At 50.8% G+C, this 24,771-nt stretch overlaps 1 protein-coding gene across 2 annotated transcripts in view; it reads left to right on the top strand.

Moving 5' to 3' along the window:
• The window catches only part of ABL1 (ABL proto-oncogene 1, non-receptor tyrosine kinase), a gene marked incomplete at both ends in the record, with an annotated part of 138,008 nt that overhangs the window by 72,186 nt on the left and 41,051 nt on the right, over positions 1 to 24,771 (top strand). The window contains one exon of one of the 2 annotated variants that reach the window (XM_080708625.1): positions 20,198 to 20,276. The exons of the other annotated variant lie outside the window; for it this stretch is intronic. Coding sequence (XP_080564751.1) covers positions 20,198 to 20,276 — 79 coding nt within the window. Of the gene's footprint in view, positions 1 to 20,197; positions 20,277 to 24,771 lie in introns of those variants that run through there. 2 annotated transcript variants of the gene reach the window in all.

Here is a 24,771-nt window from a genome sequence, read left to right as displayed (position 1 = left end):
GGTGTGCCTGCATCCCTCTGCCGTCCCGCATTCCATTAAGATGTGTGACTGCAGTGCACCAGCAAAAATTCCTGAGTGTGAGGAGGAGCAACAAACTCTAGCCAGTAATCAACCAGAAATGACACAAGCATTACAGGCATTAAAATAGTTACTAAATTACAAAAGCTAGAGAAGATTGTATATGTTAAGTAACATGTGCAAGATGAATTACAGATGAAAAGTATACTGAGTGAATTGGTGTCAAAACAAACATTGCAGAAGTAAAGACTAGTGATTGTGTGTGTGTGTGTGTATGGTGCTGGGGTGGAACCCAGGGGCTTTCTACCTCCAGTCTATACTCCCAGACCTATTTTTTTTTTTTTTTACTTTATTTGGAAACAGAGTCTCACTAAGTTGCTGAGAGCCTCACTCAGTAGCCGAGGCTGGCTTCGGACATGTGCGATCCTCCTGTCTCAGCCTCCCAAGTGCTGGGATGACAAGTGTGCGCCACCACGCCCGGCAGGGAATAACATCTTTTAAGAAAAGAAATGAAAACCTGCCGGGCGTGGTGGCGCATGCTTGTCATCCCAGCACTCGGGAGGCTGAGACCGGAGGATCATGCTTCGCGGACAGCCTTAGCTACTTAGTGAGGCCCTCTGCCACTCAGTGAGACCCGGTTTCAAAATAAAGAATAAATAATAGGGCACGGGGTGTAGCTCAGAGGTCGAATGCCCCTGGGTTCCATCCCCATACCTGCAAAAAAAAAGAAAAAGAAAAGAAAACTTAAAATTCTTAGTGAAATACCTTTCAGAAATGGAGAAAAATAAAGCTGTTTTTTTTTTTTTTTCCAGACAAAGAGAAAATTTATTAGCACCAGTATTAAGCCAGGCATGGTGGTGTATGCTGGTAATTCCAGTACTTGTGAGACCGAGACAGGAGGATTGCAGGTTCAAGGCCAGCCTCAGCAGTAGTGAGACTCTCATTACTCTAATGAGATCCTCTTTCAAAATAAAAATAAGATTGGCCTGGGGTAGAATGCCCCTGGGTTCAATCCCCAGTACCCAAAGGGGGAAAAAGTATCAAAGGACATCTTTAAGCAGAAGGAAAACGGTTACCTGTTGGAAAACTGGAGCTCCAGAGAGAAATGGAGACATTGGGAACCAGGGCAGCTCCATGGGTGAACATGTAAGCATCCTACTCAGGTCATTCTTTAAAAGACGCGACTTGGCAGTGCTCGCACGTGGTGGCATTTGCAGTTTAAGCAGAAGTCAGGTCTCCGACGCGGCCGCTGGGAGGGAGAGCGGGAAGCTGAGAGGGCCCGCGCTGCTGCCGAGCACCCCGGGAGGCGGCGCTGCAAGGGGAAGGTGTTCATGGTGCTTGGAAGCAGCCGAGTTAGAGCCAGCAGGCCAGCAAAGGTGAGGACAGTCATGAAAATGTTTACATCATCCTCCAACTGGCAGAGTTATGGAAAGGCAGGCAAAGATCAAGTGGGCCGTCTACGGCAAGGAGCCGCGGTAGCTAGAATCTCTACCAGTGAGTGTGTGGAGACCCGTTGGAGGCCGAGACTGTGGGATTGTGTAGGAAAAGCGCAATCTGCCTGGCGCGATGGCTCACGCGTGTCATCCCAGTGCTTGGAGGACCACAGGTTTGTGGCCAGCCTCAGCAACTTGGCAAGACTGTTTCAAAATAAGATAAAGAGGGCTGGGGATGTGGCTTAGGGGTAGAATGCCCCTAATACCAAAATACATTTCTATTTCTATGTTGTCTGTCTACAGTTAACCCACTCTATTTTCCTCCATTAAATTATATTTATTCAAAGCCAGGCAGGGTGGCACGTGTCTATAATCCCAGTTCTCGGCAGGCTGGGAGAGGAGGACCACCAGTTTGAGGCCAGCCTTAGCAACTTAGTGAGACCCTGTTTCTAAATTAAAAAGTTAAAAAAAATGAGCTAGGGGTATGGCTCAGAGGCAGAACACTTAAACAAACAAACGTGAACCCGCCTGGCCCTGCCGGCACACTCGCGTCTCCCCGTCTGTTAGTGGTCGCTCCGTCTTTGAACTCGCCATGCCAGCACCTGCAGGGTCTTCCGCGACTCCTCATTTCCTCAACCCACCCACTCTCCGCTGGCCTCGCTCAGGCCGCATCCTATTCCACCCGCTCCGCACGACCCGGCTTGTCCACACCACTGTCAGCCCTCCCTCGGATGACATCCTGCCCCTACAGGTGTTCCCACCTACTCTCCCCTCCCTGTAGCAGCCAGAGCAATCCTTTCACTTGCAGTCATATCCTTGTTTCACCCCTGCTCCAAACCTGTCTGGGGCAGTCTCCCTCCTCGCCCTAACCTGTGTCTGACTGCTTTATCTCTTCTGCTTGCCGACCCTCATCCAACCTCCTTGGTCTTTGCACCTTCCCCAAGCCTTTCCCAGCCACCCTCCTGCCCCAGGGCCTTTGCACCGACTGTTCCCTTTGTACTTCCCCCATAGTTCATGCCGTCGTCTTCTTTGAGTCTTTGCTCAGTTGTTACCTTCAGCGTTGGCTTTTTTGATCACTTTATTTAAGGCTATATTCTCCACTCCCCAAGCTCAGCATCCCCCTCTTACGTGCCCTTTTCTTCCTAGCAGATTTAGTCTTCTCACAGAGTCTGTAATTTCCGAGTGCATTTTGTTGCCTGCCATCCCCTCTAGAAAGCGAGCTCTGGGAGGGGTGGGCTTCTCTCTGCCTCTCGCCTGCTGGAGCCCTGCAGCCCAGCAGAGCACCTACACAAATGTTTGCAGATCTGTCAGTCAGACTCCCTTCCACAGTGATGTATTCTAACTTTGTCCTGGGCTTTGGTGCTCGAGTGTCCAGCCCTCTGGAGACCCATGGGAGGTCTTCTTTGTGAGGAAGGAGGGAGTGGGGGCTGTGGAGCAGCCGTAGGAGAAGCCGCAGTGGCGTTCCCAGGCCGAGGTGGTGTATGGAGGGTCTGCGGTCCGTGTCCCGTCGTAGGTACACCTGCGTGCTCCTGGGGCTTCATGTGCCCCGCAGCCCTGGAGGACCCATTTGAAGGTAGCTAGAGTTAACTTAGTGGCGACACTTTTTCTATATCAGCAGTTCTGGAGTGGGAATACACCTGGGTGTGCGTGCGTGTGCGTGTGCGTGTGCAAGTATACTTGTAAATTCCCAAAGGTAGAATCGCTGGCTCAGGGTAAATGCGTTTGTAATTTTGATAGATAGTGAATTATTCTTTTCTTCCTCTTCTCCTTCCTTCTTTCCTTCCTTCCTTCCTCCCTCCCTCCTTCCTCCTCCTCCTCTTCTTTGTCCTCTTCCACCTCCTCCTCCTCCTCCTTTTCCTCCCAGGGGTATTCTACCCCCAAAATATATCCCCAGCCCTTTTATTTTTTGCTTTGAAACAGGGACCGCATTAGTTGCTTGGAGTCTTGCTGTGTTGCTGAGGCTGGCTTTGAACCTGTGATCCTCCTGTCTCAGCCTCCCATCTCCTGGGATTGCAGGTGTGCGCTGCACACCCAGCTCCTGTGGTGCCTCTTCAGAACGGGGAGTCGGGAAAGCCTGCTCTAATGCGCGAGGTCAGCAGCCAGCGTATCTCTCCGTTCTGCGCGGCGATGGGACAGTGCAGGAGAGCTGGCCGCTTGAGCCCGGGAAGCGGAAGGGCTGGCTTCCCAGGGCTGTGGGTTCCTAGGAGCCACCTGCTCGGGGCGCACTGCAGGAGGGCCACGCCGCGCTGCTCGGGAGCTATGAGCCGTGAGTCGGGGCTGGTGTCAGCCAGCCTGGGGCCTGGCCTCCCTTCCCGAGGCTCCCGGGGACCTGCCCTCCTCCTCCTGTGGCCCAGAGCCTCCTAAGTCTATTCCTGAAGTGTGGGTTGTGGAAACAGACTCAGTGAAGTATTCCAGTCTGTGGGTACCTTCTGGCATCTGTAGGTTAGTACACTTAATCTTTGCGGTCCAGAGAAAACCAGTGGCCATTTGCTGGAAACCTTAGACAAGAAGAAACAGGAAAACTTACCCTAGACCTCTAATCAGGTCACAGCCTGAGAACCAGGATAGATGACAGCCATTTGATTCTGCTTCCCTATGGGCGAGGGAAGCCGGGGAGGGCCCAGCCAGCCCCAGGGAGCCTGCAGGGCTCCTCTGCCCCACGTGGTAACACGGAGCCCCTCTGCAGCGAGAGTTCCTACCACCCCGGGGTGCGGTGGACAGGGCCACCTGTGGGTGCTCTAATGTTTCTGGTCTGCTTCTCACTTTAGGTCTTGCAGGGTGGAAGGAATCTGAGGGAAAGAAATCAAGCCGGGCGTGGTGGCGCACACTTGTAATACCAGTACTTGGGAGGCTGAGACAGGAGGATCACAGGCTCACGGCCAGCCTCAGCAACTTGTGAGGCCCTCCGCAACTTAGCAAGACCTTGTTTCAAAATAAAGAATAAAAAAATAGGCCTGGGGTTGTAACTCAGAGGTAAAATGCCCCTGGGTTCCATCTCCAGTACAGGAAGGAAGGAAGGGAGGGAGGGAGGAAATCAGATGGCATGGCTCTTTAGGGTCACTGGTTCATAAGATTTCCACCAACCACATCGGTCCAAGTCCAGTAATGAGCCCCTCTTACGTGTCCCAAGAGGTGCCATTCACAGGCCAGCACCACACCTGGCCATAAGGGACTTCCTGGGGAATGGGTCCCTGAGGAATGAAAGTAGTGCTGCTCTCACCAATTTGTTAAATCGTGAAATACAAATATAAAATTACCATAGTCACCACTTCTGTACAGTCGTGGGGGAGTGCACTCACACCGTCACCCGCCATGACCGCCAGAGCATTTGCGCTTGCGGGCCTGGAACTGTCCCCACTGCACGCGGCTCCCTAGCCCTCCCACAGCCGCCCTCCGCTCTGTCTCCACGGCTCGGTGCCGTTCTGTGCAGTGTATTATTATTATTATTATTATTATTATTATTATTAATATTATTATTAATATTATTATTATTATTATTTTGGTGGTACTGGGGTTTCTGGAAGCCCTTCTACCTCCAGGCTACACTCTCAGCCAGACCTATATTTTTATATTTTTATTTGGAAACAGGGTCTCAAACTAGCGCGGCTGGCTTCGAACCTGCGCGATCCTCCTGTCTCTACCTCCCAAGCGTGGGGATTACAAGCGTGCGCCACCACGCCCAGCTGTGCAGTGTGTTTGTGTTTGTGTGTGTGTGTGTGTGTGCTCGCGTGCATGTGTGCGCGCACACACTGTAAATGAGATGCTTAGCGCTTGTCTTCTGGTCACTGGCCGCTTCCACTTATCCTACGGCCTCAGGGTTCTCCATGTTGGAGCATGGATCAGTTTCTCTCCTTCAAGGCGGGCGGGAGGCACTTGAGCGTCGTTATCTGTTTCCCGAGCGCCTTGGAGCGCTTTTGTCCCTTGTTTCCTGGATTACTGGCAGCTTTTGTGTTTAATTGACTTTTTTTTTTTTTTTTTTTTGCGGGTCTGGGGATGGAACCCAGGGGCATTTGACCTCCGAGCTACACCCCCTGCCCAATTTTTTATTCTTTATTTTGAAACTGGGTCTCACTGAGTAGCAGAGGGCCTCACTAAGTAGCTGAGGCTGTCCGCGAACTGTGATCCTCCGGTCTCAGCCTCCCGAATGCTGGGATTACAAGAGTGCGCCACCACGCCCGGCTTTTAATTGACTCTTTATAGTGAAACATCTAAGTTCTTTTCTCATTTCTTTTCATATATATTTTGTAGCAGTTTCCTTTTTGGTTATTTTGGTGTTATGGTTTGAATGTGTTACCTGATTAATAAATAAAGGTGCGGTGGGTCCCATTGGCGCACAGATACACGTGGAATCCATTATAGGTGGTATGGATGCCTTTATTTGTGGGGAGTCGGCCGCCAGCCCCCGCAGGTCCGTGGGGGCTAGTGGGGGAGAGCGCGCCTCTCTGTCTCTCTCGGGCTTCTCTTAAATTGAGGGGTGTGGCTCCTCTGGGAATCACAGGGCTCCGCCTCCTAGCTTCCGGCCCCGCCCCCTGCAGGGCAGCGGCTCAAACCTTTCATTCTGACCTCTTTGACTAAGGGGGGATACAGGACGATGATTACCCCCTCTAGTTACTTCCTGCTGTGAAGGGGCATCGTCAGGGGCCCCAGGCCGGGAGAAATCGGAGTCTGAGCCGCCAGAAGGGAGCAGGTGGGTGTGGCCGCAGCGAGACTTGGAGGTTACCCTGGAGAGCTCGGTGATATGTTTTGCTTTGAGGAGACTTAACAGGCAAGGTGCTATTAAAGAAAAAAGAAAATCGTGAGAGTGGATCCCAGGCTGGGCAGGAGCCCTTTTAGATATGAGGCAGATTGTCACTAGATCTATTAATACAAATAGCAGCATTTCCCTGAGGAAGACGTGTGCCGCCCCTTTAGCAGTTTTTCATTAGACCAGAGTCGTTAATAGCAGCACCCCCCGGAGAGGACCCCACACCACTCTTTCAGCATTGAGTGGGTATGGATTTGTCTGGTCAAACAAACACCTGTTACTGCGTCAGGAGCATCAGTTACCAATTTCAGAGGTTTAATACTTATGGCAGTTTGGCATCCGAAGAGGGAGAGCACCGTAGTATGTAAACAAGTGGACCTGCTGAAATATAAACATCAAAGAGAGTTATGTCGAGAGAAACAAAGTTTAGTGGGTCCCAACACCGTGCAAGAGAATTTGTCCTGGAGCTGTTGGAACGGGGCCCCTTTAGATACAGCCTAAGCCGTGGGCAGAGGCAGGAGAGCTTGCCGTCATCACCCTGGACCGAGATTGGGGAGGAAGACAAAGGCCTGAAAGATTGAGCAGTTCAAAGAGGAAACTGGCTTACCCTGTACCAGTAGAGTTACCCTGGGCCAGCAAGGAAGATGGAGGAAGGAGGAGGAAGGGAAAAAGGAACATGGACCCGGACCACACCTTCTGCACCAGCCACCTCACAAAGTGGGGCCAGGAGAGAGGGAGATGGGGCCTGTGACCCCGGAACCCACGTTTCATCACAAAATGGCGACCATGAGCCCGCAGAATTATAAGCCTGTGACCCAGAAGGACCACCAGGTGGCGCCTGTGAGTTGCCACGTGGTGTCTAAGATGGTGGCTGTGGCTGGCGGGAAAATAAATAGCAGCTGAAAAGTTCCTAACTATTCCTGGGCCACTGCAACCCATTTCCCAACTCGTATCAAGGCCAGACAGGCGCTCAGAGCATCTGCTAGTTTATAGGTTCGACTTTCCATAATTGGTTCGCGGGCGGAAACGAAGAACAGGAAATGGGCGTCCCCGATTTCCCTGCTCAATCGTTCGGAAACGGAGGTTAAGAGATAGAGAAGAACGTCTTCATCCCTTCTCAAAACCGGAGGATGACCTGGTCATCCGGAGGGTGGTCCCAGTGGCCCGGGGGACAATGGGTCACCAAGCGCTTGGATTTTGGGGTCCCAGTGGACCGGAAGACCCAAGTCCAGAACCCGCTAACCAAGGGAAGGAGGCAGTTTACCGGAGTGAAGTGAAGCGTTGTCAGCCAGCGCTGGCTGCGACAGAAGCGCTGAGAAGCTTCTGGGGGCGCGGTGGAGCCGGGGCGCGCGAATGTCGGTGGCTGGTATGGATGGCACTGGCGGCTGGCGCAGGAGGGATCAGTGGGGGCGCGCGGGCAGTGTGGCTTGCCGGGCCCGTGGCGTGGAGACAAAATGGCTTCCAGGTGCGCGGCAGATGCTGAGGCTGGGCCCTGAGGAGCACCGCCAGTGAGCCTGGCTTGGGCGGGCTGAATGGAGCAGCAGCAGGGAGTAGAGCTATGCCTGGCGCGGGTGACTGGTGAACGCCGAGGCTGGCTGTGCGCCGCCCAATGAGCCTGGCTCGGGGCAGGCGGGGCAAACCGGCCAGAGGTCCCGGCGGTGACCGGAGTGCCGAGCTGGAACGGTGGTTAGACCGGAGTGCCGAGCTGGAACGGTGGTTTTAGGAGGTCCAAGCGGCGGGCAGAGGTCCTGGCCCATGCAGGCTGTCGGCAGGCAGAACAGGTGCCAGCATCACCCAAGGAGCCTGACTCAGGGCCGGAAAGATGGCCTCTGGCTCTCAGCAGAGCCAGAGCCGGAAAGATGGCTGCGGGCTCTCCCGGAGAGCGCAGGGCTAGGGAAGAAGGCTTACGGTCCAGGGCAGGCACGGGGCAGCAGCGGTGGCAGTGGCAGCGGCGCGGCGGGGGCGCGCACCTGAACTGGAGCGTGGCGGGGCCGTGGAGGCTGCGGTTGGAGCCAGAGCTGTGGACGGCAGCGCGGGGGCCGGAGCCCAAGCCGCCGGTGTGCGGCAGCCGCCCGGATGGAGGTGGCTTTTGCCGCCATGTCGGCGGGCACTGCGGCGTCAGAAGTTTAGGCGTAGCCAGTGCAGGGGCCCCGGGCCGCCTGGCGGGTTGCGTGGGCTGGACTTGGCGGGCCAGGCCGGCCGTGGCCGCAGCCGCGGCGGTGGCGGGATGGAGCTGGAGTGCGGCACTTTTGTGTAAAGTCTGAGCTCCAAGCGCAGATGGAGAGTCAGCTGCAGGCAGAGCGGATGGAGGGTCCAAGAAGCACAGGTCCATTAGGCAGGTCCAGGTTAAGAAGACCCCATTAATTCGATATGGCCTTCGGCACCAATATGATTAATAAATAAAGATGCGGTGGGTTCCATTGGTGCACAGATACACGCGGAAATCCATTATAGGTGGTATGGATGCCTTTATTCCTGGGGAGTCGGCTGCCAGCCCCCGCGAGCCCGTGGGGGCTAGTGGGGGAGAGCGCGCCTCTCTGTCTCTCAGGCTTCTCTTAAATCGAGGGGCGTGGTCTCCTCTGGGAATCACAGGGCTCCGCCTCCTAGCTTCCGGCCCCGCCCCCTGCGGGGCAGCGGCTCAAACCTTTCATTACCCAAAATTTATGATCTCGAACTTCCTGTCCTCTAGAACTGTGAGAAATAATTTCTGTTGTCCTGCCTAATCAGTTCACTACTGAGTGTATGCGCGGTCGGTTTACCCACTTTAGTGTACAGTTCCAAGTTTTGACAATGAATAGTCATGTGCTACCACCACACTTGAAATTGGAAACCACCTCATGACCCCCATATTTCCTGCGTCATTTCCTTGGCAGCCCATTCTCCAGTGTGGGGCCGCATAAACAACGCTGGTGTCTGGCAGCTTTTGTTGCTTTACCCAAATACCTGACAGGAGCAGCTTAGAGGAGGGAGGGTCGCAGTTTCAGAGGAGTCAGTCCAGAGCTGACTGGCTCCAAGGCAGAGGCGTGAAGGAAGGGTGGGCAAAGCCACGGCAGGGCGCAGGGCAGAGAGCCCCCTCGGTGCGAGCCCAGTGAGCACGCCTTCCAACTAGGCTCCCCTGCGAGTAGTCCATTCCGCTCTCGGTGGGTCGGTCCATCGCGTGGGTCTGTTTATGAGGTCAGAACCCCTGCGATCCGGTCGTTACCTGGAAGCCCCCCCCTGAAGCTCACTGCATTGGAGCCGTGCTTTCAAATAAAAGTTTGTCTTTTTTTTTTTTTTGGTGGGGAGTTTGAGAGGATTCCAGATTTAAACCATAACGATGCCGCTGAAAATGTTTGCCTACAAGTCTTTGTATGGATCTATGTTTCTGTTTCTCCTGTGTAGATTCTTAGGAGTAGAATTTCTGGGTACTTCTATGGAAGTTTTTATGTTTAAGTTTATTTGTTTAGGAACTAGTTTGGCAGTTTCTTTGGCGCTAGGCAACATACAACAGAAGGGAGCACGTGCCCATTCCTTTTATGGCCCGGACCCGGAAGCCACACATCACTTTTGTTCTGGTGAATACTCACAGGCGATACCTAGCTGCAAGGGAGGCGGGAACTGTAGTCTGTTCTGTGGTGATATGTATCCTTCTGAAACGCAGGGTGTAGAAGGCCAGAAGCATGGGACTGAGGGCAAGAGAGGAGACATATATTCAGGCCAGTATTGACCTTGGGGGTTCCTGTAACTAGTCCGTGTGGGATTTTCCTCCAGTTTTTATATTAAAAAAAAGTCTAGTTGATACACAGTTCTTGTCCTAAACCTGAGGAATTAATTTTATTATTTTAGAATTGCATCAGAATGTTATTCATAGAAAATAGCCATAAATGTGAATTATCATTGCTTTTCGTATTAGCATTCTCCAGGAACTGACCCAACAGTGTCTGTAGAAACTACCTCCCGTATTTCTCTATTCTTTGAAGAGACATTGGGGTGCTGACTCGTGAAGGCATGGAGGTTGAGAATCCCACAGCTGCCTATCTGCTAGCTGGAGACCAGGAAACCTGGCGCTGTGGTTTGAAGGCCGCAGAGCACAGAGCAGCGAGTGATGTGGGTCCCGGAGCCAGGAGCGCCCAGGGCAGGAGGGAGGGCAGGCGGGAGGGCAGGAGGGAGGGCAGGAGGGAGGGCAGGCGGGAGGGCAGCCCACCCTGCCTTCCTCTGACTTCCATGGATGGGATGATGCTATCCACGTCAGAGCAGGGCCCTCTGCACAGGCAGCCTGCACTTCAAATGCTATTTTCTTCTAGAAATAGCCTCACAGACACACCCAGAACGAATGCTTAATCGAATATTTGGACATCTTGCACGCCAGTCAGATTGATACACAAAATGAACCGTCGCTCTTAGGGAATGTGACAATAATTTTGAGATTCAATCTGGTTGTACAGATGCTGTATTGAATACAGATCTCAGTATCTGATGGTTCCAAGGGTGGCAAAAAGAGGACAGCGTTTGCTGGTGTTACGGTGTGAGATGATATGGTTTTGGGGAAACTGTCCCCGAGGACCCCTGTTAGGGTTCTGGACACAATTTCCCTCAAAACACACACAAAAAACTCCAAAACCAGAAAACTAAAAAAAAAAAAAAAAAAAAACGCGGGTTCTTGTCCTAAGCTAAGGGTAAATACACATTAGCCCAGACTCTTGCTGAAGATTTAAAGAAGTTTATTAAAAACATAGAAATACAGAAGCTAGTTACAGCCCCATGCCATGCATGGGGGGGTGGTTCAGTTGAATGCCCCACCGAAGATACAACACGTGGGTGTTAGGTTCTGGACCCCCATACGGGGCAGGGGCGGGGCTGACCCGCCTACCCTGCGAGACCCAGGATGTTCCCACAGAAAGCCACTCCCCTTTGATAAAAAGGGGACAGCGGGATCGAGGAAGACAGAAGCCTGTGGGACAGAGAGATTTCTACATCTGTGGAAGGCTCTCTTCCACGTCTCTCCCACCCCCACCCCGCACCCGCGACACGGGAGTGGGGGAGGGAGCTGCCCGGGACTAATGGGCCGATCTAATAAAGGCTTATGGCACCTGCATGGGTAATCTCGCGTGTCTGTAGAACTCGCCAATCATACAGTGGGCCCGACTTTTATACCCATGACCTCCATCTTGTTTATGTAATTCTGACGTAGTGAATGTCCCTGTAAGGTTCCTCCACCGGCAAGGTGTGGCAAGGTGTCTCCTTTCAGGAAGGTCGACCCTTCCTCCCATCCTAGCTAGCTTATCCAATTATTATGTGAGCCTGTCTTTAGAATGAGGATGAGGAAGTCCTAGTTCCCCTCTCCTATAGAGTTGCTAAATTACCTTTAGCTAGGTTAATTTACATTGGAATAGTTGCCTACTTCTAGGCAGAAACCAAGTCCTTTCACAGATTTGCCCCTCACCCAATTTTTGGGATATATTAATACTCATAGCTTTCTCAAACCTTCCTAGGCCATTCCCAATACAGCTGGGCTGACTTTGGAAGCAAGCTCTGCTTTGTACGTTCCTTTTCAAGGGGCCACCTGGCTCCAGACCTCGCGGTCGCCCTTGCCCTCAGCACAGTGCCCCTGAGGAGCCACCTTTCCCAGTCCTGGGTAGCTGTGGGTTGATTCTCCACATCTCTCGCTTTAAGGAAGAGAAAGAGCCATGCTGTTTCACTTCAAGATGCCATTGCTTCTCTGAGGACAGCAGTAATTTAACAAGTGTAAGGAAGAAAGCTTCTGGTTCCATTTGTCCTCTGTGTTTAAAACCTTGACAACAAAACAAGTTGATGCTGAAGATTTTCAAGAAACCAACATGAACTCTTCTTTCGTATTTCATTTCTAGGATTCCAAGCTTTGGTAAACAGTTATCAAGAACTTTGCTCTCCTGGGTATACCAGTAGGCTGCCAGAGGGTCCTAATATGAAGGGATCCAGTACCTTACAGCCCTTTCAGCTGCCCAGAGATGACTTGGATAAACAGGGCCTCCTCCAGTATCTCTGAGTCCCTGCTGGGCTTTACACTGCAGGAAGGTTTAGACAACTTGTTTTCCTTCCCTTCTAGCCTCTCTCTTACGCTCCCCTCCAGCTGCCTTCTCCCCACCCCCAAAGGTAATGTGATCTCCCAGGCCTGGCCTGCTGCTTTGCAGATTCTTTTAGTCTTAGAGAAAGAGAAGAAAAAAAAAATTAACCATTGGCTTACCAACACAGAGCTAACAAGACTTCAGGAAGCCAAGCTCAGTGCTGGTGTTTGTAAACAAAAGGGGATTGATTATTAATAAACCAGTGCAGGCCGGGTCCGGTACACGGAGGCTAAGACAGGAGGATTGAAGGTTCCCGGGCAGCCTCAGCTACTTAGTGAGGACTCTCTTTCAAAATAAACTAATAAAATAGGGTTGAGGTATAGTTTGGAGGTAGAATGTCCCTGGGTTCAATCTTCAGTTCTGAAGATAAATAAATAATCTAATCAGTGCATGGCTTTTTTTTTTTTTTTTTTTCCTGCGGGTCTGAGGATGGAACCCAGGAGCATTCGACCTCCAAGCTACACCCCCTGCCCTATTTTTTTTTTTTTTATTCTCTATTCTGAGACAGGGTCTCACTAAGTTGCGGAGGGCCTCACTAAGTAGCTGAGGCTGTGTGCGAACCATGATCCTCCAGTCTCAGCCTCCCGAATGCTGGGATGACAAGCGTGCGCTACCACGATTTTTATGGATTGTTTCTACTTAGTGTGCTTGAGTTTTCCTTATTGAAAGTCTTATTAGGCAGGTAATAGTTTAAAGCCTTTAAATTTTTTCCAACATTGCTTTTTTATTGCAACAAATTGTAACATTGCTATTTTTGTTTTATAGACATCTTAATCTTTATTCAATATTCAGTTTGAAAGCAAACAAGATTTAGTGATTTATAATAAAATTATTATACACTTACTGCAAAAGTTAAGCAAAATAAAGAAACAAAGATATTTTATTGCTGGGCGTGGTGGTGTGCGCTTGTAATCCCAGCATTCGGGAGGCTAAGACAGGAGGATTGCAGTTTGCGGACAGCCTCAGCTACTTAGTGAGGCCCTTTGCAACTCAGTGAGACCCTGTTTCAAAATAAAGAATAAAAAATAGGGCTGGGGATGTAACTTGGAGGTAGAATGCCCTTGAATTCCATCCCCAGTACCGCAAAAAAAAAAAAAAAAAAAAAAAAAGATATTTCATGAAAAGACAAAATCTCTTTAAGCTGAATTCAGTCATATTATTTCTGTTTATAATTAAACCTTAAGGCATAGTGTTGTAGTTAGTTTTTTTTGTTTGTTTGTTTTGTTTTTTTTTTGGTGGTACTGGGGTTCCTGGAAGCCCTTCTACCTCCGGGCTACACTCCCAGACCTATTTTATATTTTTATTTGGAAACAGGGTCTCTTAAGCCAGTGAGGCTGGCTTCGAACCTGCGCGATCCTCCTGTCTCCGCCTCCCAAGCGCGGGGATTACAAGCGTGCGCCACCACGCCCGGCTTGTTGTAATTAGTTTTAAGAAGTCAAGATTTGGTTGTTCATAACTTGACCATCAACAAAATTAAGACTTGAGATGTGTAGTATGTAACAAATCTTAAAAGGTTCTCAGCCTGTTGTCTGAAAACTTGTGTCAGTTCTTAATGATGAGTATTTGGTGAATGTCTTGTAATGAGTTAAGAAAAAAAATCTAATAAGGGAATTTGGAAATGTGGGCTCCTTCCAGGCTCTGCCATTAACCTGCTCTGTGCCCTAGGACATGCCGTCCAACCTGTGTGGGCCACATCTGTATCATCTGTAAGATGGACAAAAGAGATTCAGACTAAAAATGCCGAAAGGTAGAAGACCCAAATTTAACTCCAGTCCCTCCCAGCCTCACTAAAAGAACACAAACTTTTTTGCTTTTTTTTTTTTTTTGTACTGAGGATTCAACCTCCAAGCTACACCCCCAGCCCTTTTTTATCTTGAAACTGGGTCTCACAAAGTTGCCGAGGGCCTCACTAAGTTGCCAAGGCTGGCCTCGAACCTGTGATCTTCCTGTCTTCCTGTCTCTCGAGTACTGGCCACAAAAAGGTTTTGTGGTACTGGGGATGGAACCCAGAGGTACTTGACCTCTGAGCTGCACACCCAGCCCTATTTTTATTCTTCTATTTTGCATTAGGGTCTCACTACGTTGCAAAGAGCCTTTAAGTTGCTGAGGCTGGCTGCAAACCCATGAGCTCTCTCTCTCAGGCTCCCATGCACTGGGATTATAAATGTGGCTCAGAAAGGTTTTGTGTTTTTTCAAAAGTGAAGATACATAACAATGGGAATTCAAATGGGGACAGTACTGAAAAGAAAGATTTTGGAAGATGGAGGGCAGTCAGGACAGTGGCAGTAGCAGAACCGAGGATGAGGGAGGGTTAAGTGAGCCAGTGGGCCGGGGGTGGGGCACACACGGAGCTTGTGGAGGCTGCGTCAGGAGGACCGTGGGCTAGAGGACAGGCCGGGTGTGGGGGCACACACGGAGCTTGTGGAGGCTGCGTCAGGAGGACCGTGGGCTAGAGGACAGGCTCAGCGATGTGGTGAAACCCTGAAAAGGTCTCACTAAGAAGGGCTGGGGTGCCGCTCTCAAGTAGAATGCCCGTGGGTTCAGCGCCCAGCGCCCGACCCCATGTGCGCATGGCCAGTAAAAGCGAGCCGGTGAGCCTGGAGGAACTGAGTGGCTCAGAAAGCAGAGCAGGCCTGTAGCTGAATCCAGCAGATGAACAGAAAGTTATAAAAGGAATATTTAGATATTTTAAACTGCTCCTTGGCCCTGCAAAGTCCTCCTGAGACTGGGGGAGTATCCTGCCAAGACTGGGCTCAGGAATGTGACCTCCAGCATGTGTCCAGGTAAGACGCCGGCTGAAAATAGTGTGATGGGCAGGGGAGGGTTTTTTCCTTCTTTTCTTTAATTTATCTTTCTTCCTTTCTTCCTATCTTTCTATCTTTCTTTCATTCTTTCTTCTCAGTACTGGGGATGGAACCCAGCGACATTCTACTTCCGAGCTACACCCTCAGCCTTATTTTTTATTCTTTATTTTGAAACCGGGTCTCACTGAGTTGCAGAGGGCCTCACTAAGTAGCTGAGGCTGTCCGTGAACCGCGATCCTCCTATCTGAGCTTCCCAAATGCTGGGATGACAAGCATGTGCCACCACCCCCGGCTTTTTTTCTTTTTCTTTTCAGGTTTGCATCCTGAATAGTGAGATTCTTGCTCCTCTTCCAGTATCCGCTAGTGAGAGCTCTAAAGAGAAGAGCTTAAAATATTTTTTCCTGGGAAAAAGCAAGTGAATGGCCCCATAGAAAAGCCCTGCAGATACCAGCCGTTGGGGGGTCTCAGGATTCAAAAGTGAGCCCACCATCGCCCTGCCCTTCGTTGAAGCCTGCCAGGCCTTGTAAGCGGCCAGTTCCTAACTCATATTGAGTTTAGTTCCTAACTCATATTGAGTGAGTAGCAGCCAAAGTTCCCTAGACACTAGACATTTAGTTCCTAACTCATATTGAGTGAGTAGCAGCCAAAGTTCCCTAGACACTAGACAATCTGCAACATGATTAAGAGTAAAACAAATACACGGAAAATAGGAACTTGGTGGACATAAAGGCATGCTAGATACCGTAGGACTTCAAAAGCACTCCATTCTTTGGTAGCCTTGGAGAGAGAGATTGTATACCTCAAACAGCAGTATCCTGTTACAAACAATAAAAATCAGAATAAGAATGAGCTCTGCACTCCTGAAAACATTAGAGCCCAATTTAAAATTCAACAAGGACTTAGGAACATTCTTCAGTTCTAATGATCGATTTCCTCTTTTTGCTAGAATTCGTCGTCCAGTAGCTTCCACAGGGAGGAAATCAATAATTAGAATTGAAGATTTTTTTTTTTTTTTTTTGGGCGGTACTGGAGATAAAACCCATGGCATTCTACCTCTGAGCTACACGTTCAGCCCTATGTTTTTTTATTCTTTATTTTTGAAACAGGATCTCACTAGGTTGTGGAGGGCCTCACTAAGTAGCTGAGGCTGTCTGCGAACCACAATCGTCCGGTTTCAGCCTCCGAATGCTGGGATTACAAGTGTGCCCACCACGCGCGGTAGAATTGAACACATTTGATGAAACGTTTTAGTAAAATAGCAGTAGGTTTTTGACACATCTTTGAAGTATTTCGGGGGAAAATAGTAACAAGTACACACGAGACTAATCAAATGGAAAAAATCTAGATGATTCATATCTCTAGGATAAGCAAAGGTATACAATAAACATTTATAATATATTATTGGCCGAGCTGTTAACAATATTTACATTATCATAGTAATAAAATCACTGATTACTGGTTTAATCAAATTATGATCTTGACAGGCTAGGGATTACTATAGTAATAATAATTCTACTGTAATAGCAGAAGATGTGTAGGTTAGTGAATTCGGAACCAGCAAGATGCAGACATTAGGAGTGTAAAGGAGGCACCGCTGGGAAAGCAGGAGTGGGACCTCGTGCTCTTGTTGCACGGTTTTTACAAGATTATTTTTAGTCTTTTTTTCCTTTAACAAGACTATTTTTTTTTTTTTTTTTTTTTTTTTTTTTTTGGCGGTACTGGGGTTCCTGGAAGCCCTTCTACCTCTGGGATACACTCCCATGGGCTACACTCCCAGACCTATTTTTTAACATTTTTTATGTGGAAACAGGGTCTCTTACGCCAGCGAGGCTGGCTCTGAACCTGCGCGATCCTCCTGTCTCCGCCTCCCAGGTGCGGGGATTACAAGCGTGCGCCACCACGCCCGGCTAACAAGACTATTTATTATGAGACTTTTAGTACTGTTTAATTTTTGATCATGTGTATATATTACTTTGATTAAAAACAAAAATTAGTAAAAATAATATGAAATAATAATATTAGCTTTCTTCTTCTGGAAAAATATTGTTTAACAGCTATGTCTGGATTCATTAATTGAAAAAATTGAGTCTTAACTAAAATGCAATTTTTCTAGAAAGAGATTTCATTACAAGGCTGTTCAGCTTTGGCCCCCAACTGGGAATTGTGGCCTTGGAAGTCCCAGGGGACCTGATTGCTGGTGTCCTCTGCGGAGCAGCCAGCAGCAGCCTGGGCCCGCGGGCTGCTTGGGCCGGGGCAGGCACTGGTGTTGGCCGTGAAGCCGTGGCTGCAGCCTGGGCCTGGGGAAGGCAGGTGAGGGTCTGTGGCGTCCGAGCGACTGAGCCGCTGCCCCACCCCGTAGGTACTGTTTCTCTTCCTCAGAACAAGTGGACGTCCTCGCCCCTTAGCGAGAGCCCAGACTGCTTTCACTGGGACTGTGCTTTGTGGCGTCGTCTCCACATCGTGTGTGTGTTCATTTGAGCTGTTAGTCTCCGTAACTCCTAGGCAGAAACAGAGGCCACCGCCTGCGCCAACATGTCCCTCTGCAGTGGCATGGTGGCCACACTTGAAATCCCAGTATTGGGGAGGCTGAGACAGGAGGATTGCAAATTTGAGGCCAGCCTCAGCTACTTAGTGAGGCCTTCTGCTACTCAGTGAGGTCCTGCTTCAAAATAATACAAAATAGGGCGGGGCGTGTAGCTCAGGGGTCCAATGCCCCTGGGTTCCTTCCCCAGGGGGGAAAAGAAAAGAGCCACGGGGCTCTGAGCACCTTCTGCTCCTGGCACATTCGGAATTTGTTCTAAGCCTGAAAACCCAGTGAGGTGGCTGCTGTAGGACCGCCCCCTCGCCCGCGGGAGGTTGCCCCTCCAGGCCACGCGCAGCCCACCGCCACTGGGTCGCCCTCTCTGCTTCCTGGCTTGCTCACACCAGTCTAGGGCTGGGAGTCATGTGACGAGGCATATGCGTCCTTCAAAAGTGGATGTAGAGCCGGGTGTGGTGGCGCACGCTTGTCATCCCAGCATTCGGGAGGCTGAGACAGGAGGATCACGGTTCACGGCCAGCCTCAGATGCTTAGTGAGGCCCTCTGCAACTCAGTGAGACCCTGTTTCAAAATAAAGAATAAAAAAAAAAAATAGGGCAGGGAGTGTAGCTCGAAGGTTGAATGCCCTGGGTTCCATCTCCAGACACACACACACACACACACACACACACACACACACACGCGCGCGCGCGCGCGCGCGCGGATATAGCTGGGTGTGGAGGCGCACGCTTGTAATCCTCACGCTTGGGAGGCTGAGACGGGAGGACCGCGCAGGTTCGGAGCCAGCCTCAGCTACTGAGTGAGGCTCTCAGGAACTTGGTGAGACCCTGTTTCCAAATAAATGCAAAATAGGTCTGGGAGTGGAGCCCGGAGGTAGAAGGTCCCTGGGTTCCACCCCAGGTACCAGCAAAAAAAAAAGTGGATGTAGTGGTACAGTCTTTGAAGTTGTCTTGTCCGGTCCTTGTGGACTCAGAAGGTCCACAGAGCGAGAGAGCCCGGCAGGCTTGCAGAATCAGAGGCAGGGCCTTGTTTGGCCCTAGCCTGCGTGGCTGCGTTTTCTATTTGTGACAGGGGCTTGATAAGTTGCTGAGGCCAGCCTCAAACTTGTAATCCTCCCACCTGAGTCTCCCAGATACTGGGATTACGGGCATTAGGACTGTAGGTGTGCCCCACGGCACCTAGCAATACCTGTCGGTTCTCATTCATGCGCTGTAAGGATTTTTCTCTCTGTGACAATTTAAATAAGTGACATTACGTATTAAGTTTATTTTCCCGTTGTTACTGGAACTTACTTGAGTTTGATCAAATTACTGGCTGCAGTTGCTTTCCTCATTATCTCCCACTGATCTGGGTTTCTGGGTTGTGTATCCCATTGTTGTGATAGCTGCTACTTTATGTCACAGTATTGCCTGGGATCAGTTCTTTTCTTTTTTTTTTTTTTTTTTTCCGGTACTGGGGATGGAACCCAGGGATGTTCTACCTCTGAGCCACACCCCCAACCCTGTTTTTTATTCTTTATTTTTATTTTGAAACAGGGTCTCATTGAGCTGCAAAGGGCCTCACTAAGTAGCGAGGCTGGCAGTGATCCTGCTGTCGCAGCCTTCCAGATGCTGGGATTACAGGTGTGTGCCACCATGCCCGGCTTGGATCAGTTCTTCCTGTGTGTGTATGTGGTTCTGCTGGCGCTTGAGCCCAGGGGCATTCTGCCTCCTAGATACATCCCCAGACCAATCTTTCTTTCTTTCTTTCTTTCTTTTACTTTTTTTTTTTTTTTTTTTTTTTTGTGGTACTGGAGGTGGAACCCAGGGGCTTTTCTACCACCGGGCTATACTCCCAGACCAGTTTTTTATTCTTTATTTTGAAACAGGGTCTCGCTAAGTTGCGCAGGGCCTCACTAAGTGGCCAAGGCTGTCCGTAAACCTACAAGCCTTCTCTCTCAGCCTCCCAAGTACTGGGTGCCCCCATGCCCGTGTGCCCCCATGCCCGGCTTCATGATCAGTTCTAACTAGAATTATAAAAAGATTTGAGCCCGGCAGGGCAGTGAAATGGACTTTGAAGACTGGTGCCCCGGGCACCTCACGGATGCGGCCTGGAGGGGTGCAGCCTGCCTGCTAAGGCTGCCGCCCTCCTCTCACTCAGCCTTGACCAGCGTGTCCCGTACTTAACCAGCTCTGTGTTCATCGCAGACACCCACTGTGCGACCCCAGCCACAGGCCCTCCCTGGATACGAATGAGGCAGGCGCTGGTAACCCCAGAGGAACCTGCATTTCTCCAGCGTTCAGGGGCAGGCCGGGACTCGGGAAGAGGTGCAGGGCCGGGACCTGCTGCCAGCGGAGGCGCCAGGGCCCTGGGCGCAGGCCGGGGAAGGCGGAGGCCTCGGCCTGGCCTGCCGGCCGGGCGCGGCCAGGAGCGGGTTAAGGCGGCGGGGCGGCGCCGGCCTTTGTTAGCAGCGAGGCGGGCCGGGCCGGGGGCGGCGCCGAGGCTCCTGCGGGCCGGGCCGGGGGCGCGGGCCAGCCGGCCGAGCCGGGCCGAGAGCCGCGGGCGAGCGGGCCGCCGGAGCCCGCCAGCGCGGGAAGATGCTGGAGATCTGCCTGAAGCTGGTGGGCTGCAAGTCCAAGAAGGGGCTGTCGTCGTCGTCCAGCTGCTATCTGGAAGGTGAGCGGCCTCCGGGCCTCCCCCTCCCCCAGGGCCCCAGGAAGTTGGCAGGCCTGGCGTGTGTCCCCAGGGCGGGCCGTCCCGAGGAGTACAAAGGGAGCCTGCCCTGCCATTTATGGAGACAGTTTCCAGGGATCTCTCTGCCCTCGCTCCCAGCCCGCCGCAGCCTCGGTGCGGACCACAAAGAGGGCTTAGCTTTTCCGCGGAGCGAGCAGAAATCACACCGCGCTCTAAGAGCATTTGCGAGCCTCCAGCATCGCCGCCTTCCAGCAAGCGCTCCTCTCCTTTACCGTCTAGATTTTCTTTCATCGTCGCCCCCTTCCTGTTACTTGGCTTTAGTTTTCTGCCATAGTAAGATGACGGAAGAAGAGCGAGTGGGTGACGCGTGGCCTCATCTGTGCAGCCTCTAGACAGATGAGTGCGAAATTGATCCGCGTGGGGACGGGCCATTCCAGACCGTGGCCTTCAACAGAAGGGCTGATTGTGCTCAGAGACGCCATAGCACTTGCATTTCTCTGTCCTTTACATTCAGGACTTAAAATAGGAGTAGCCCATTTTAGAGCAAGTAAGATTTCCGCCATACACCATGAAGATCTAATGTTTTTCCTTTTAGAAATGAAGGAGAAAGCCGGGCCTGGTGTTGCATGCTAGTAGTCCTAGTACTTGGGTGACTGAGACAGGAGGATCGCACGCAAGTTTGAGGACAGCCTCAGCAAGCTGTGAAGCTCTCACCAACCTAATGAGACCCTCTGTCAAAAAATAAAACAGGCTGGGGGTGTAGCTTGGAGGTAGAATGCCTCTGGGTTCAATCCCCAGCGCGCCCACCCCACCAAAAAAAGAAAGAAAGAAATGAAGGAAAGAAGGAGAAATAAACAAGCCTCATCAATTTTCTAACCCACTTCTTTCCAGTTCTTGACCAGAGGGCCCTCTTGGCATCACACAGAAGCCGGAGCATACAGCCAGCCAGCAATGTAGGCGAGACCTGTCAGGCCTTTTGGCCACAAGTTGTGCACACGGTTCCCCTTCCCTCAGGGGAACCTGAGGGAACCTTACTGCACACTCCGTGTGCAGTAAGCACACGGAGTGTCGCATCTGGAGCCAGGAGATGGTTTATTTGTCCGTAAAAGTTGGCGTCTGAGCAGCAGAAATCGTCCTCCGTAAATCCATGGCTTAGTTTTTCCGAGTTGCTCAAAGTTCTGAACACGTTCTCATTTACATCTGCAACGAGTTAGTGCCGGGCATTATCCTCTCCATTTTGCAGATGGACGCCTCGGGCGGAGTGAATGGACCTTTGTGACTGCAGCCTGGAGGAGGAGAGTTAGGTCACAGCTTCGCCTCCATTGGCTTCTTGTCAGGGTCCGCGGAGATTCAGTACAAACCTGGATGGTTTTATCATTTTTGGGGGAGGAACTAATCTAAAGAATCCTATTCCAGCCTGCCTTCAGATGAATTATAATATTGACTATCAAGTCAAAAAAAAAAGATGATCTGGTACAGCAGTCAGCTGTGGAGATAACGGCTTCACCAAGGAAGGTTTCGCTGTAGGACTTCTGAGTTTCCTTCTGTTTTGTTGTTATATTTAATTGGGGAAAGTAAGTGGAATTATTAGTTTGTAACTGAGAGAATTGAACAAATCTCTGCAATCGTTTCTTAAAGACTGGAAGTACTATTTGTCTCTTGGGAAGAACAGTTGCCAACATCTGGACAAGTAATTCAGGTTTTCTACTTTTGCTGATATCCTAAATCACTCAGGCACTGTTTACTGACCCCACTCAGGGTCTCCGGCACCCAGGGCAGGGAGAGAACCAAACAGATCAGGTTTTCCAAGTCTCTGACAAAGAGGGCTCAGCACAAATGCACGTTGATGGCACGCTGCCTGGCCTCAGGTCTGGCCATCAGAGCAAGCAAGTGAGCTTACAGGTCGTAGCAGTTGCTACGGGCTCACTGTACACCAGATGCTGTACCTGCGCTCTGTGGGGTCCAGTAGCCCTGATTCCCATCGTGGCCCTATGCCTGTCTTCGTTTTATGGATGATAAAACGGAGGCACCAGGACAGGTACTATATTGAGGCCGCAGAGATAGAGTCATGGTACTAGGATTTGAACTCGTGCTGTTGAGCTCAAGGGAGCCGCTCTTGGCCAGTCTGTGCCCTACTGACTGTGCCCATTTTGTCTCCTGTGCCGCTCACTACGGGCATCTTCAGAAACTCCCCAACTAATAGTTCTTGAAGAAGGGCGGTGTCTCTTTTTCTTCTAGAAGGCCAGTATTGGCAATGATTACCGTTAGCAGGATTACATTTTAATGTGTGTGTGTGTGTGTGTGTGTGTGTGTGTGTGCGCGCGTGCACAGGACACTGGGGATTGAACCCAGGGCATTTGACTTCCAAGCTACATCCCCAGGCTGATTTTATTTTTGATTTTGAAAAACAATCTCACTAGGTTGATAAGAGTCTCAGTACTTGTTGAAGCTGTCCTGGAACCTGCCATCCTCCTGACTCAGTTTCCCAAGTACTGGGATTACAAGCGTGTGCCACCATGCCCAGCTTTCTGTAATGTTTGTTTTGGTACTAGGGATTGAGCCCAGTGGCATCCTTCCTCCAAACTATACCCCACACCAGTTTTATTTATTTGAAAACAGGTTCTTGCTAAGTTTCTGAGACCTCACTGAATTGCTTAGTCTGACTTCGAACCTACAATCCTGTTTCAACCTCCCAAATACAGGGTTTACAGACCTGTGCCACTACGCGGTTAATATTTATAAAAATGCCTGTACTTAAGAAATTCTAAGAGTAGTATTCAGTAGTATTCAGTTTTCTCTCTTATTTCCTTGCCCAGAGGCAATCAGTCACTAAGTTCTTGTAGAAAACGGTGTCCCTTTAGAAAGCGCGTACGCATGGACAGCACTGACAATCTTGCCTCCACCTGAAACACTGGACTTTGCGGTTCCCTCCCCCGGCGCTGGCCTGCAGAGCTCATTCCTTCCCTTGTACTTTATTTGCTCGTGTTTCTATTTACACGCGTTGTTCGCGGCCGTGATAGTTCTCCACTGCGGGATTCAGAACGTGAGTCCGTGAAGCGAACGCCCCCTGAACTTGCCCAGTGTATTTGAAGGACCACTTTCAAACGTGCCGCGCAGCGGTTGACCGTCCAGCGCAGTGCTTTGCGGGTGCCTGCCCCGGGCCCTCGCGTGTCAGACGGGCTGGGGCAGAGCGCGCGCTCACAAACTCCCCCCATCACCCGTCCTCGCCTTGCCTGGACACAGGACCGAGGCTGTTACCTCGCACGCCAGCCAGTCTCTGTCGGTGGGTGCTGTTAAGATTGTGCTTTCGAGATGTGGCAGGCTTTGGTGCCAAGCACGTCGTGACACCCTCACTTAATTCTCATCCCAGCGCTCTGAGGTTGCCAGGGAACCGGAGAAGATTGGTCCAGCTCACGTTGGCTGGCAGGGCTTTGCCGTTCGGAGCCAGGAGGTCCTGGTGCTCCTCTCACCCCGACCTCTGTTTTCCCTTTTTCACGAACAGCCCGCCTCTGTCCAGCCCACCTTAGACACCGTTCTGAGGGCCTGTGAGATGGTTCCCACGGGGTCTCATTCTGCTGACATGAGATTCCTCTGAGAGGCTCTTAGGTCCAGCAGTTTCGGGGCCACCTGTGGCTTTGGTAGGACACCCCAGTGTCAGTGGTGCTCTTGGGTGAGAAGGCGATCGGCAGAGGAAGAGCAGTGCAGGCCTCGGGTGGTGCAGGCCTTCTGAGCCTCGCTTCCCGTGTGTCCGGCGGGCTCCCTGAGCTGTCGAGAGGGCTCCTGGCGCCGTTTCGCAGAGCCTGGCACAGCGCGAGAGCCTGGCATCCGCGAGCCGTGGTGATTTTACAGCTTTGCCGGTGCTGAAGCGGTGGTGGAATGCTGCGGAGCCCGGCCTCGGGTTTTCTTGTTACCCAGCCATGGTTTTCTCCTTGTTACCGAGTGAGTTTGTTTCCAAGCTCTCTGGAAATGCACATGCAGTAATTGACGCTTCCTGCCCTCGGATTTAAGCTGAAAACCCTCTTCCCTTCCTCTGACCCTCTCTTATTCCCATGGCAACTCTCCTGATTGTGCAAGAAAAAGTCCCATTGGTTCATGAGTAGTTGTTTCTTTTCTCCGGAGACAGTGTTTCCACAGCCCAGGACACGTGAAAGCTGAAGTCTCCGGCTGCTCAGTCCCTTGTTGCAAAATCAAACCATGGTAACTTGTCTAGGTAAATCCTTCTCTGAAATCGAAATAGGAAGAATGGGAATGGAAAGGTTTTTAAAATGCGCGGGATAAAGGGGACACTAGAAAAATGTAACTCTTTCACAGTGGTGGATCATAATTAAGGACACACAAGGGTATTTTGTTTATATTTATGGTGCTGGAAATTGAACCCAGGGCATTCTACCTCTGAGCTATACCCCCAGCTCTTATTTATTTATTTATTTATTTATTTATTTATTTATTTTTATTTTAAAACGGGGTCTCACTAAGT

The sequence above is a fragment of the Muscardinus avellanarius genome, assembly GCF_963383645.1.
Source record: "Muscardinus avellanarius genome assembly, chromosome: 13".
NCBI lineage: Eukaryota > Metazoa > Chordata > Mammalia > Rodentia > Gliridae > Muscardinus > Muscardinus avellanarius.
This window is presented reverse-complemented; position numbering and strand designations above follow the sequence as displayed.